Source organism: Phaseolus vulgaris, chromosome 5 (genome assembly GCF_051622355.1).
Source record: "Phaseolus vulgaris cultivar YP4 chromosome 5, ASM5162235v1, whole genome shotgun sequence".
Classification (NCBI taxonomy): domain Eukaryota; kingdom Viridiplantae; phylum Streptophyta; class Magnoliopsida; order Fabales; family Fabaceae; genus Phaseolus; species Phaseolus vulgaris.
This window is the reverse complement of record NC_143502.1, coordinates 40,086,441-40,100,735: the sequence shown is the minus strand read 5'-3', so window position 1 is coordinate 40,100,735 and position 14,295 is coordinate 40,086,441. Positions and strand designations below refer to the sequence as shown.

At 34.7% G+C, this 14,295-nt stretch overlaps 2 protein-coding genes across 17 annotated transcripts; one reads left to right on the top strand and one right to left on the bottom strand.

The window, feature by feature from the left end:
- Positions 1 to 860: 860 nt before the first annotated feature.
- Positions 861 to 4,066, bottom strand: RIBA3 (monofunctional riboflavin biosynthesis protein RIBA 3). Of its 4 annotated transcripts, none has more exons than XM_090302084.1 (8): positions 4,012 to 4,066; positions 3,837 to 3,923; positions 3,435 to 3,762; positions 2,696 to 2,901; positions 2,244 to 2,569; positions 1,927 to 2,056; positions 1,519 to 1,815; positions 861 to 1,340 (listed from the first exon to the last, which is right to left on the bottom strand). In XM_090302084.1, exons 4-8 carry the CDS (start codon positions 2,864 to 2,866, stop codon positions 1,098 to 1,100), a joined length of 1,167 nt encoding a protein of 388 aa, XP_090158210.1. In that variant the 5' UTR covers positions 2,867 to 2,901; positions 3,435 to 3,762; positions 3,837 to 3,923; positions 4,012 to 4,066; the 3' UTR covers positions 861 to 1,097. The 4 variants fall into 4 exon arrangements, with proteins under 4 accessions (XP_090158210.1, XP_068476310.1, XP_090158212.1 ...); XM_068620209.2 differs by having other exon boundaries at positions 2,696 to 2,917; positions 4,012 to 4,047; XM_090302086.1 differs by lacking the exon at positions 4,012 to 4,066 and having other exon boundaries at positions 3,435 to 3,664; positions 3,837 to 3,959.
- A 929-nt stretch (positions 4,067 to 4,995) lies between these two features.
- Positions 4,996 to 13,998, top strand: LOC137817011 (UDP-galactose/UDP-glucose transporter 5). 13 transcript variants are annotated; one of them, XR_016520822.1, is made up of 12 exons: positions 5,033 to 5,663; positions 6,350 to 6,463; positions 6,599 to 6,691; positions 6,799 to 6,864; positions 9,338 to 9,436; positions 11,263 to 11,392; positions 11,647 to 11,726; positions 12,186 to 12,298; positions 12,767 to 12,855; positions 13,067 to 13,153; positions 13,231 to 13,299; positions 13,388 to 13,998. XR_016520822.1 is itself a non-coding variant. In XM_068620211.1 (11 exons), exons 1-11 carry the CDS (start codon positions 5,535 to 5,537, stop codon positions 13,505 to 13,507), a joined length of 1,059 nt encoding a protein of 352 aa, XP_068476312.1. In that variant the 5' UTR covers positions 4,996 to 5,534; the 3' UTR covers positions 13,508 to 13,998. The 13 variants fall into 13 exon arrangements, 6 of the variants coding, with proteins under 6 accessions (XP_068476312.1, XP_090158214.1, XP_068476313.1 ...); XR_016520823.1 differs by having other exon boundaries at positions 12,186 to 12,489; positions 13,388 to 13,885; XM_068620211.1 differs by lacking the exon at positions 11,263 to 11,392 and having other exon boundaries at positions 4,996 to 5,663.
- Positions 13,999 to 14,295: the final 297 nt, after the last annotated feature.

Below are 14,295 nucleotides of genomic sequence, written 5' to 3'. Positions count from 1 at the left end.
TAACTTAACAATTATCTTATAAAATTTATTTTTTTATGAAATTTTGAAAGCATCCTACCTTCACACACATAATGAATGTTGTCACATTATTTCGTGGAACACTTTCACAAGTTATTTTTTTCTTAAGTGTTGTGTGTTGCAAGTGACATCAATTATCTTTAATAGAATAATTGCTAAGAAGAAATTGTTGTAGTGACATCAATGGTCCATTATGGTTATAATTCAAGTGAATCTCCAACGTTGCACTCTATTACAATCATGTGATACATTATGCATTAGTTGATAATTTGTATAAAATTTAGTGGTTTATGAAGTAAACTGATAAGAAGAAATACCATATAGAATTCAAAATTAAATATATAATGTTGGTTAAACTTTGCATTATAAGAAACCAAAAGATTTACATGGGATACTTTGGTGTCTTCCATGTTATTCAATGTGTTGGTATGGTTGCATGTAAGTTATTATTGCTTCCAACAAGTTGAAATTCATTTTATTTTTTAGGTGTTTAAGTTCAAACGTGCTTAGGTACTCATCAACAACCTTGTATTCCATTCCTTTGATACAATACCATTGCTTCTATTTTACAACTAGAATAGATTGTGTCTAGATTCTTAATCTAATTTGAAAGTTTTTTAATAACAATATCTACTCACTTAACAATAAAATAAAAAACACAACTGAAAATGTAATTTATTAATACAAGTTTAGAAATCTGTGTTGCTTTGGTAGCAACTTCGATTTTTGTGTGTGTGTATTTTATTGCATTTAAAACTGGTAAATAGTATATGTAACAAAAGAATGTATGCAGTAATAATTAACAAAGTAGAAAAGTACTGCTAAAAAAATGAGTAGAAAAGTAATAGAAAAATGGGTATGTCCATATTCTTTTAACGAAATAAACTGACATAACCTTCTTACAAAGGAAATTTGAAGGAATCTCCCTTTAAGTTTACAAATTCAATTTAAAGATTCTCCTTATCAGGATATTTAGTATTCAGAATTGTTGGTTAAATACAATTTTAAAAAATGAATTTCGTCCTATAAATATTTTTTACAGTATACGAGATTTTGTTTTTGCCGTGTTTCTGCGTAGATTATGTGTTCTCCGATGAATCTCTGTTATTTACAATAGAATCGTTGAATCCTTGCAAATCAGAGCCATAAATATGACCCATTTTGGTCCTTTTTGTTTCCAGGTACCGTTTGTTTTCCTCAGTGATTGGTGTCATCACAGGAACACGCCCCACCACAGCCAAACCATATCCTTTCAGACCAACGAACTTTGCAGGGTTGTTTGTCATAAGCCTCATAGTTCTAACTCCTATATCTCTCAAAATCTGCATATTCCATCACTCATTTGTCACAATCAACATGCAAAACAATCATATAATCATTGTATTCTTAATTTTATCAAATTCCAAGTAAAATGTTCTTGCACAGCATGGTCAAAATATTGTTGTGATTATCGTTGGAAACATTGTCTGGTTATGGTTGAAGTTACAAGATAAAGCTGACCTGTGCACCAATGCCATACTCACGAGCATCAACAGCTAAACCGAGTTCTATGTTTGCCTGAACCGTGTCATGACCTTGATCCTGCAAATTATAGGCTTTAAGTTTGTGACCAAGTCCAATGCCTCTTCCTTCATGACCTCGAAGATACACAACCACTCCTCTTCCTGCTTCTTCTATTAACCTCATTGCCAAATCTAACTGGTTCCCACAGTCACACCGAGCTGATCCAAATATGTCACCAGTTAAACATTCTGAATGAACTCGAACTAGCACATCTTGTTCATCTCCTATGTCTCCCTAAGACAAGTAAGAGATTACAATTAACAAGATATAATTCAGTTAACATACATGAGTTTCTTAGCAGCTTTGTAGAGAAAATGAAGTCCCTTTACAACACAGCCTTCATACCTTTACAACAGCTACATGTTCAGTTCCATCCAACTTTGAGCTGTAGCAATATGCTTGAAATAGACCCCATTTAGTAGGTAGGCGAGAAACCGAAGTTCTTTCAACCAGTTTTTCTCTCTTTCTCCGATACCTTGAAGAACACAAATAAATCACATCATTAAGTGATGTTGATTAGATCATTAACTATTATTGAAGCCAATTGTTGTGTGCAACTAGCAGAAGTTAGCAACATTTTCAGAGAAGGAATTTTCAGAACTCATTTACAATTTCTCAAAAAGGAAGGTAAGGTAAAGGTCATTGATTGCTCATGCACTTGCCTTATCAAATCAGTTATTGAGACAATTGGGAAAGTGTATTTCAATGCTAACTTTGTTAAACTGGCCAAAGATGCCATAGAGCCATCATTTTCCTCAAGAAGAGCTGAAAGAACAGAAACTGGGGGCAAACCAGCCAGTGCAACTAAATCTACTGAAGCCTCAGTGTGACCTGCTCTTCTAAGAACCCCACCATTTCGGTACTTAAGAGGAAACACATGACCTGGTTTTCTGAAATCTTCTGGTTTGGACTCGGGAGATGACAGAGCAGCAACTGTTTTCGCCCTATCAGCAGCTGATGCACCAGTTGAAGTTCCACATTTCACATCCTAAGGTAAAACAACAGACTTTCATGATCTTAATGATTGCTCTTGAGCTTCAAATTTATGCCCCAATCTGCAACTTTTTTGCAGATAAGCTTCAAAACTTCAAATGTATATGAATATGATCCTTACCACTGTGATAGTGAAGGTGGGAGCAGAAGAATCCTCATCTTCAGTCTCTGGTGACATGAGAGGGAGGTTCAGTCTTTGAAGATCCTCCTCTTTCATGCCAACTGAAACGATCCCTGATCCGTGCTTAATCATAAAGGCAATATCCTCGGGACTAGTAAGAGATGCTGCCATTATAAGATTTCCTTCAACATCGCCGTTTTCATCATCTACCACAATCACAAACTATAAAAAAATAATTGCACCAGTTGTTCAATTAATCCAACATTCTGAAAACACTCACTACAGAACTTCTTTCAAGATTATTCATCAAACGTGTAAACAAGAGCATATTTATCTGTGTTGTTATCTCGTACATTAACTTATTTTTGAGATCCAAACCTTATTATGGTCTCTACAATCATGTCTCTACCTATAACCCAGACCAGTTTCCAAGGATCATGTAGTAAAGTTTTTTAATTTATAAAAAGGACCTGATAAAACTCAAGTACCAGTGAGATTACCGTAATCATAGACACGTACATGGTGATCTTGAAACGATGCACTAATTTCCAACTTAAAAAATTTACAAGTATTCACAGAGAAGTCTGATATATAAGGCTACAAAGGCTATAACTATGAGCCATGGAATTTAAATTTAACTTTTGCTAAAAATTTGATTCATGATTCATACTGTTTCATTATCATTTAGATGATTGTTAGTTAATGTTTTTGTAAGATTGAACAATCGCATAGAACCAACCTTTCCTAGGCGTAAAGCATTAAGCGCCTGTTCAATGGAAGAGCAGCCTTTAGAGGGACAATCTGGATCACCTTCGGCATCACTGACAAAGAAATCAGTGGTCTCGGGTGTTATTTCAGCGTCTAACGTTCTGAATGGTTCCAAAGAAGAGTCGTTATTTAAGGCACCTAAGAGGAAACCGTTCTCATTTCTCTTCAAATTACTGTCGTCAAACACATCTTCTGTTCCAACTGCAGAAAAACCAACAGCACAACATGCTGAGTTCCACACCTTGTTCTTCCATAGGCCAAGTCTTGCACTCTGATGAGTACCGTAGGAGCGATGCAAGCTTTGGATAATTAAAGAATATTCAGATATAACTTGAATATAGAGAACAAAACACCACTTCTATGTAAATTTTACCTTGAGCTAGTGATGCCGTGGGAAATCAGAGGATGAGGGAATGAGGCAGAGTCCATAGGCTGGGACTTCAAATTTTATTATCAGAAACTGAAAAAACACTTAAAATTGTGTTCTTATTTCATGGAATGCACAAAAATATGGGAGGAAAATAGAAAAAATGGGGAAAAAAATGCACCTCTAGTTATGGATGTGCTTCCAAATAGGAGCGTTATCCAATATTTCTAAGTTGTACTTGGCTAGGAGCCACAACCTTTTGTTTTGTAGTTGAACTTAACTTGTCTAACGGTTTTTCACCTTAAACAATGATTGCACTCAATTGGTTAAACATATTCACATCATTTTGTGGCTCTGTCATACAAAAATGTTAAAAGAACAAACATATGCATACCATTGAAAAATGTAATCAAAATTTATGTGTATGTTTGGAAAAATAAAAATGTATCATATGAAAAAGCATAGTCGCAAAGAACGAATATTAAATCAGAGAAGCCCGATCAGGAAAGGATAAAACATCAGGTTCACACTTGCACACCACCTCCTCCTTCCAACATTTTCACTAGCACTGGACACTTCGAGTGTAATTTTCAAAAGATATAGGACATGAACACCGATCTATATATTATATCATTATGAATTATATAAATTAACAATCAAGATTTATGTGAATAAATATGACTGAGTGTTTTTGTTGTGACACCAAGATGATTCTCATGACTAATTCAAAATGTTTTGTTTCTTAGTTCTATAATCATAATGAAAACTTGTAAGATAGTTCTTAGAAAATAATTGTATTTGTACATTTTAAAATTGTATTGGAATCAGGCTAGAATTGTTTGAGATCCAAAAAATATTTGTTGGGTTGGACACTTTACCGATACATGTTGTACGACTGTCTTGCGACTCTCATACACGTATCAGTGTCCAATATATGTATTTGAGACATACCATTTAAGAGTCGTGTCCGAACTTCATAGCTCTATTATCTCTTTCTTGTACCTTCTTTCTCATGACTTGTTCTATCTTTGTTTCCTTGCTTACATGTTGCAAATTTAATGCAAACATGTTTCACTAACATGTAACAAAATAACTAAATTATGAAAACTAATTTTCACAATGCATCCCGACAGGATATGCACTGCAGAAACTAGCTATGTAGTGTAAATAGAGCAGAAGATTTCCACAAAGCTACTTCCTTTAAAGGAGATATTTTGGTTAGTAATAGTATGCCTCCAAAGTCTCACTCATATTCATTTTCAGAGAAAGGTGAATTTAGAATTTCAAATCTTATGGAGATGCACAAAAGGGGAAGCTGTTGACCAAAAAGGAAAGGGCTTTCTTTTGATGGCAAAAAATTCAAACAATTCAGAATACAGTAGTTGATGGTGAATGCATGGTGACGTGGCAGACGAGTTCTCCTGCTTGCTTTTATTAATCTCGCAGAAAATGATGGCGGAGAAAGCGATTCTTATGAGGCTCTCTCTCTCTCTCTCTCTCTAACAGAACCAAACACAAAACTAAACTATGTCTTGTTACTTCATCTGAGACTCCGAGGTTAAGAGTTCAGTTAAGACCCTTTTCTCACTCCCTCTGTCTCACACACACACTCACATTCCCGCTTCAAAATTTGATGTTGGGGTGAGATCCCCAAGGTGAGGGTCCCCACAGTGAGTTGTTGTCGGGTGTATTGGGTTTTGGGGTATGGCGGAGTCATCTACCAGTTCTGCTGTTTCAGTTGATTCCATTTCCAGAGACAACAACAGGTTGTGGAAAGGGGCATTTGCTGTCGCTGGAATCATGGTTACCCTCGTCACCTATGGTCTCTTGCAGGTTTCCTTTTTATTTTATTTCATTCATTTACTTGCATATCTCTTCATGTATGCCATAACAGTACTAGGATCTCTCTCTCTCTCTCTCACTCTCTTCTATTCTATTCTTTAATCTCGTTATTGTTGTTGTTGTAGACATATAGATTCTGGGAGGCAGTGTGGCATTTCGAAACCGAGTGAAATTGGTGACTTTTTAGAATTAAGAGGCATATTCAGTTTCAAAAAAATTCCCTTCTCTAGGTCGAATTAAACTTCACATTAGTAACTGTCTTACTCTTTTTAATGAGTCAAATCTTGACCTTTAAGCTGGGGCTGTAATTAACTTAGTAATGTTCTCTTGCTTTGGTAATTTGGAAACCATTGCTAGTGTTATTTGAACACAACATCAATGGATAATCTGTTTTTAGGGTTTAGTTTTGCAAAACTTAAGTAAGAAGCCAAAAAAGTACTAGTGTTAGCAGCAAACATGAATTGGTTGCTATGTTCTCTTGGTTGGAGTGCCTTTTTTTTTTTTAATAAAACTCATGTTAGTCATCACAATGAAACGTATTATATAATTTGCCTACAATGTGTGAGTGGATTTGTACTGATTACACCAAATTTCGTTCTTTTGAATAGATTAAATCAAAGTTCTCTCTGAAACCAACATTTATCCAGTGATTTACACTAGATATTTGTTTCTTGCAGGAAAAGATCATGAGAGTACCCTATGGAGCAGAAAAAGAGTATTTCAAGTATTCACTGTTTCTTGTTTTCTGCAACCGCATCATGACATCTGCCGTTTCAGCTGGTTCTTTGCTGGTAAGTGTATGCCACATGCAAAAGTACAGTCACTTGCATGTATAGTGTTGGGTCTATGTAGGTTCAACACATTTTGCAGTATTTGAATTGCAGACCTTTCCTGTTACTAAATTTATTCTTCAATGTTTCTTACAGGCAAGTAAAAAGGTGATGGACCCTGTAGCTCCTGTTTTTACGTATTGCCTTATCTCGGTATCAAACATACTAACTACAACTTGCCAGTATGAGGTAAGTCTCATACTTTCTGTTGCCTGTAATCTCACAAATAGCTGCTAATATTAATGGTTGCAAATTAGTAACCCTATTATCTGGAATAATCACATTTCTTTTTACAGGCCCTCAAATATGTTAGTTTTCCTGTTCAGACCCTTGCAAAATGTGCAAAAATGATCCCAGTTATGGTAGGTCAAACTTTAATACTGTACCTAATTAGTTATTTTCATTTATGGTGATGACCGGCCTATTTCTATATTCATTATATTACATTATTGGTATTTGTCCTGTACAATTGATTTGCACCTTATTTTTCACCTTCTCGGGTTCTGTTACTTTTATTGATGAAGAATAGTAGTGTGTGCTTTGTGTTATTTTTGAATAAAAATATCTATGCTGGGTGTGTGTGCTGGTACTAATTGTGGCCCCTTACTTTGTTCAGATTGGAACACCCACAAAAACAAAATGTAAATTTATAGTTGAATTTTATTATTTGATCTACTTGAACTATGCAATGAGATAAACAAATTATTTTATTGATAACAAGTACACCAATTACATTTTCATCACCTCTATTTATTACACTAGGTGAGAAGAGGGAACCAAAGACAATAGAGACTCAATAGAACTAATGTCATATAAGACATGAGTAACATATTAATAAGGTATGTGATAGTTAACACAACTTCTCTCTAGTAGGTTTTGACAACGATTCTATGTTTTTGCTACCTTATTTTTTTAGGAGTATTTAGACATGTTAGCTTATGAATAATACCATTATGAAACAAAAATTTGGAGAATTAATGATTCACATATTCAGTACCATTTTCAGACCTATCTCTTTTGAAAGACCTGAAATTTACTTTTCATAATGTATGTTCAAGTGATACAGAGTATAGTTATAAGTAAAAGTAACAAACCATTTTGATCCAAAAATAAATTCTAAAACAGGTCTCTAAACATCAGTGTGAATCTTTTCTTCCCTGTTTAAGTCGTGTTCCTTTTTCTTACATGGGTTTTGGTTGAGTCCCCCCATGTTTTGTATTCCTTTCTTTTCTTTTTTGTCATGTTTCATGTGATGACAGATGATTGCTGGATTTTGAGGTGTCAATCTAACTGAGATGTCAAAATTCATAGTGACCTAGCATGAGTTTTTAAAAAAAAATTCAAATGGAAAATTACTCTTTATTACTATGCACAATAATGCTTCGACAATTGACAAATATCATATTTGTTTTGCATATCTTCAAATTTTGGTGCTTATCTAGTTTGATCCACAACTCATTCAAATTTTTGTGATACTGTGATACAGAGAGAGAACCTTGTTAAGTATTAAACACCTTGCTCTCAATGTTATAGCAGACAACAAAATCCTTCTTCAAGAAAAGGTATTATTTAAGTCATCCCATATATCTGTTTCAAGAACCATGGAATGCCACATTTAGGTCATGATCAGTGAATCTTCATTATCCAAATCACAAAATTAGAGTCATTTGACCCCAATCCTCCACCATTGATGTGTTCAAATATTTATCATCTCTTGAGAATCCTCCAAATGTATTGACTCCACTGCAAATAATTCTAGCCATCAAACCCATAAGGACCAACCACATTTGGAAGATCATTAGGACCAAAGGGATCGCAAAACAAAGAGACTTTGTCTGGCAAAAGAACCAAAAAGCTCATATCTACTCTAACCGGGGTCAAATGGAACATCATTGCTCCTTGGAATGGGCTCAATTGGTCCCAATGACCTTGCTTATGGCAACGGTGGTAGCAACGACCGGGCTTCGTTGGAGTTAGGTGCATGGACTACACAACGGTTTTTGGTGGTGGTTCATGGCAAGTCCAATGGCGATGCAATTGTTGGAAGTGGGTTGCACCTTTTTGGTCCACCATTGACCTCAACGACAACAACAGGACAGACAATGGCAATGTTAGCTATTTATGTGGGATCTTTGGGAGCTCTAATACCAACTTGAATTATATACTGAAATAAAGAATTATTTTACCCCACTAATTACATTTTCATCACCTCTATTTTGTAAATGTCTCTAAAACAAGGAAAAAGACATGCTTAAATGAAGAGGAGGATTCTAAAGATATTTTTCCTAATCAATATGAAGATAGTGATGATATTTTATTTTAATAATCTTCTATTTACAACAAACCTCCGTTTTGCATTATCTCCATTATCTAAAAAATAATTAGTTCAAAAACCTAGCCCAATTCTTTCTCTTTCTCAAGGAGGGAGGATGGAAAAATGTTGACCTTTGTATATTCACGACAATAAATTTTAACAAACAAAAATAATCTACTAGATTCTAAGCTGGGGTTCTAAATATGACATCAGAAATTGATAAATTAAATTAATTTAGTTGAAGTGAGGCATTAAGTTGTGGTGCACAGGTTATAACAAAGCCTAAGAGGATACTATATGAATTTTGAAAGTTCTAGAGGATTTTTTACTTGTTAGTAAAGTTGGTTGTGACTGTAAAAGGGCTTGTTATGCCATATATTCTTCTAAATTTTTTACTCTTGAGCAATGCTTACCAGTTTGTTGTTGATTCCATGAGCCCCATTTCTTCTTTCTTGATTGGTATCTTTTGCTATTCTTGCACCTTGAATCTTTTTATATTCCTCCTTTGGTTGTTCATACAGGTCTGGGGTGCCATCATCATGCAGAAGAGATATCATGGACCTGACTATTTGTTGGCTTTTTTAGTCACCCTTGGCTGCTCAGTATTTATCCTATATCCGGTAATTATTGGGTCTTTGATGTACTCTTTTTTCTACTGCCTTATTACATTTTTCTTTATGCAATTACTTTCTATTGAAGAACAGGCAATGAATAACCATATGCTACCTTATTAGCATTGTTCACTTATTCGACATTGCATTTGGGTGGTATTGTTATTTCTTTTGGTATAAGAGGACTTTTGTTGAGGATCTGATAAGAAATTTTGCGAGTGAGTATATTATTATCCTTTAGACAGAAGCCAAAGGAATAACATGGCTTTTGAATTGTACAAAAACACTCCTAAGAAGCTATATGCACCAATTTGTCCCAAAGGACTGAATTGTAGTCTTATAATTTTTTTGACATTGTTATCTACTTAACTGAAGCAAATAAAGAATGGCTTGCCTTCACAAGATTTACCTTTAGGCTAGCATTTGTATGTGGGATTAACAAAGGCTAAGATTTAAGGGAGAAAATTTTGCATAAAATCAACTGTTTTGGTCTTAAGAAAATTTCAAGGGAGTAGTATTTTTGCCGATTTTGAGGGTAAATTTTACTCCAACTAAGACTAGGTTAAACTTTTTCTTCCTCCCATTCCAAAATGTCACTCCCACTCACAATGGCAACAGTGCCAACCGTGGCTGCAGAATGTCTGGTGCCATTGAAAGCATGATAGCTGTGGCACTAAGGCGAGGTGACACAATCAATGTGTGAGAATCCCATATAATTGAGTCTTAACCAAAGCAATTCTGATTCCATATTTCCTACAAGGAAGATGGTGAAGGTGGATGCAAATTCCATTGTTGAACTTTGTGGTAGAAGCCATGAATGGAGATTGCTTTGTAAACAGAGAATTGATGACCTCAACGAATTCAGTTTAATCTGTATTGAAATTGATCAAAATCACTGTGTTATAGAATGCAAACTACAAGAGGTTTTCTTATGGATGATGGATATTTCTGTGAATGTTATGATTTTTACTTGACCAAAAATATTTACGAACAAAGACAATAAAAAATTAATTTTGTTGTTGATATTTTCGAAATTTTTACTGCATAAATTTTATACTAATACCAAACCTTATAATGAATTTTTGAACTAGTCATCCCAATTGATATTCAAGCTTGCAAATGGTTTCTCCAATCTTTGTTCACTACTCGTTGTTTGTTCCAAAATTAGCTAAACTATTCACACATCTATTGCCTTCTCCATAAATGTGTGAAGCTTTAAAATCCATCTCTTTGCATATTTGAATGCACTTCAACCATCTACCTCTCAAACTAGATGGAACAAGCAGTCTTTAGAAAAAGCCTGAATGACCATCATAGAATCACATTCAAGCCACAGTCTCTGAAACCAAAGATGTTAGCATGATCAATAGTCAAGATGGCTGCCATAAGCTCCGCACACAAAGAGTTTATGATCCCAAAGTAGGCAGAGAACCCAATGTACTCCCCACAACTACCTCGAAATATACCACCATCAACCGCATGTCACAGACAACCTCAAGAAGCACCATCTGTGTTAACTTTAACTCACCTTGCACTTGGTATCAACCAAATTAACCTGGCAGACTCTAGTATCTTTCTTGACCTCATTTGAATATCAAAATACCAAAAATTAGTGACATGACATCATTATTTGCACTTTTCTTAGAACAATTACCTGATTTTTTTAATATACCATTGAATTCCATTAAGAGCACTCTGAAAGTTCAATTTTTGCTGAAATCTTGCATGATTTCTCATTCTCTAGAGCATCCAGATGATATATGTCACAACAGCAATTCTTCTATCCTTTATAGTTGGACTGTCTGCATCATTAATAAAAATTAATATGTCGGCAGAATTTAAAAAACGGAACCTGGGAAAGGAATTTGCATCTATGCCCAAAGTTTAATGGCCAAAGAACATTGAAAGAAGACCTGTTGAGGAGTCTCATTACAATGGGCACAAACACTACAGATAGAACAAAGAGTAATTCCTCTTTTCTGAAAATCAATATCAGTGGATAGTATATAATACAAAATCTTCAAACACTTGGGTTATTAACTGCTGGGTTGGTATTATAGCAACTGATAGATGGTTTTTATTGACAATTGTTTTTTTTTTTGGCTCATGTTCCATTTGGCATGAATAACATCACAAATATCACTTTCTTACTCTTGAATGCTGGCAGCATTCTGCAATATTGCAATCGGATAAACTAATGCTTGGGTTTTATATTGTAGGCAGGGACAGACATAAGTCCTTACAATAGAGGAAGGGAAAATACAGTTTGGGGTGTTCTTCTAATGGTTGGCTATCTAGGGTATGCCACAGAACATAACATATATTTTTGTGATTTGTGATTTTTCATATATTATTTGAGGGGGGGGGGGGGGGGGGGGGGGGGGGACCCAAAAATAAAGTCCCCGGTTGTGACATGGAAAGCATTTTATCTGTCAAACTCTTCTTGGTGTTTGGAATAAATAATAAAATTACCTTGCTCACCTGTTAGTTTGAATAATTTTCTGCATACAATTTATATTTCCTCCACTGACAATGTTCAGAGTTATCATGTGCTACAAAATCATTGAGAAAATATTTTCTTGAGTTGTACTGGTGATTTGGAGTGTGCAATGTGTAGCTAAAATCTTATATTTAAATACTTACATTTTTTTTTCCTCTCAGACTTGAATGCATGCTTATCGGAAGAATTTGTCTTAAAAAAATTTCACTCGCATACCAGACAGCCATTGAATCAAATTCTAATTTTTTAATGTATTAGGTTTGATGGCTTTACAAGCACATTCCAAGATAAACTGTTTAGAGGATATGACATGGAGATACATAATCAGATATTTTACACAACATTGTGTTCTTGTATTCTTAGCCTGACAGGTTCGTTTAAAATTTTTGTTGAATCTTATACTTGGTTAAGCATTCTTGTCTTGAATGTAATATGAAGATTTGTTTGCTGAGGTTGTTGAGGAGAGCTTTGTGATAGATAAATTTTCTAAACGTCTTGGATGGTGGTGTTTGGAACATATAATGTTTGAGCCACAAGCATTTAAAAGGGATCCTTTGCATTGGTATTTCTTTTGCCTTTTGGCCTTCCTTTCTCTTTTTCTGCTTTCAAGCACTTCACAATTAACCACTAACTTCAAAACGAGTATAAACTATCTTCACAGCCAATATTCTGAGTTGAGCGGACCTTTCTCTTGACTTGTTTGGATAGTCTTTTTTTTTTTCTGAAATGTTTTGTTCTCTTGATAGTTTTCATTTTATGATAATTTTTGGTTCAGTTTTGTTTCTTTTATAGCTTCATAATCAGCAATCCATTATTTTGATACTTGATATCCATTTTAGGTCTTATCTTACAAGGGCATTTAATACCAGCAGTTGAATTTGTTTATCATCATCATGATTGTTTCTTTGACATAGCATTGCTTTCAACAGTAAGTAAATTTCCTCCATTTGCTTTATTTTTTATTATGCATTTTCCTTTTTAGTTAGTTTTTAAGATATTTTAAAACTAGATACTGATCCCAGGCCTATGATGCTTTTCCAGTTCTTTTCCCCTTTGGCTTCAAAAGCAAAACCAAAAATATTCCCCATTTTCTTCATCTTCTATTCCACTGAAGAAAATTTCAAATTTTTGGGTTCCAGGTTGCAACAATTAGTCAATTCTTTATTTCGTACACAATTCGCACTTTCGGTGCTCTGACTTTTGCAACCATAATGACCACAAGACAGGTAAGTTGCATACAGAAATCTAATTTCCATTTTCTAGACAATGCATTTTTTCATCTTCTTTATTCTAATTATTGTAGTTGGTGAGCATTATGCTGTCATGTGTGTGGTTTGGCCATCCTCTTAGCTGGGAACAGTGGATTGGAGCTGTAAGAATCACTTTTACCTTAACATTATAATGAATTGAGTGGTATTGCTCCTGCACTCTTTTAGATCACACCCCCACTTCACTTGCAGGTCATTGTCTTTGGATCCCTTTATGGAAAAAGCTTCTCGAGGAAATCACCTCAAAAAACAACCTCCTCAGCAGAACTTGTTCAAAATGGGGATTCAAATAATTTGAAGGACAATCCATGACTTAGATGGAGCTAAATTTTACCCAATTGTCAACTGCTAATGTCTGCTGTGGTGGTGTGGCTTCAGCTTAAAGTTGGTCATTCAATATCAAGATTGTGAATAGCTTCATTATACAATGTTGGTTTGACTTAAAATCCAGACAGCATCAACTGCAGCTAGATTTGCTGATATTGGTATCGCAGTCATAACAATAGAGAACTTTAAAGAATTTCAACCCCGCATTTTTCTGTTGGGGAGATCAATTATAGACTGACTCAGAGCCAAAAGATGTTTATAGATTGAAACATGTACGATGATTTGATCAAGCAAAGTTGCTACTTTGTTCTATTTTTCAGAAATGTTTAGAGGAGAGAGAGTAGTTTTTATTTTCCAGGACCCCTTATTTACTTAAAACCGTAATTGTCAAATTTATTATGATCTAATCTGTATGCATTCTGTGCAGAATTATACAGGCATAGAGTATACTAACATGAGGGAACCTTGATTTCCAATTTCATGCTGCATGCAGATAATTTTTTTATGGCAGAAAAACCACTGAAAACACACATTGTACAGATAGAAAGAAAAAAACTTGTCATTTATGTTCTCTTGCTCAGATGTTCATTGCACTGTATTGCCCCCACATAAAGTTCATAAACTGGAAGAGTTGGTTCCTAATCTGGGTTTGTTTGTGTGGATGAAACCATCCACGTTTAACGTTGAGGTAGCATAGTTGTTACTTTTCTATGTATTATGTCAGCTAGTATGAAACACTTCATCCATTCTCTCTCTGAAGTAGAAACACATTT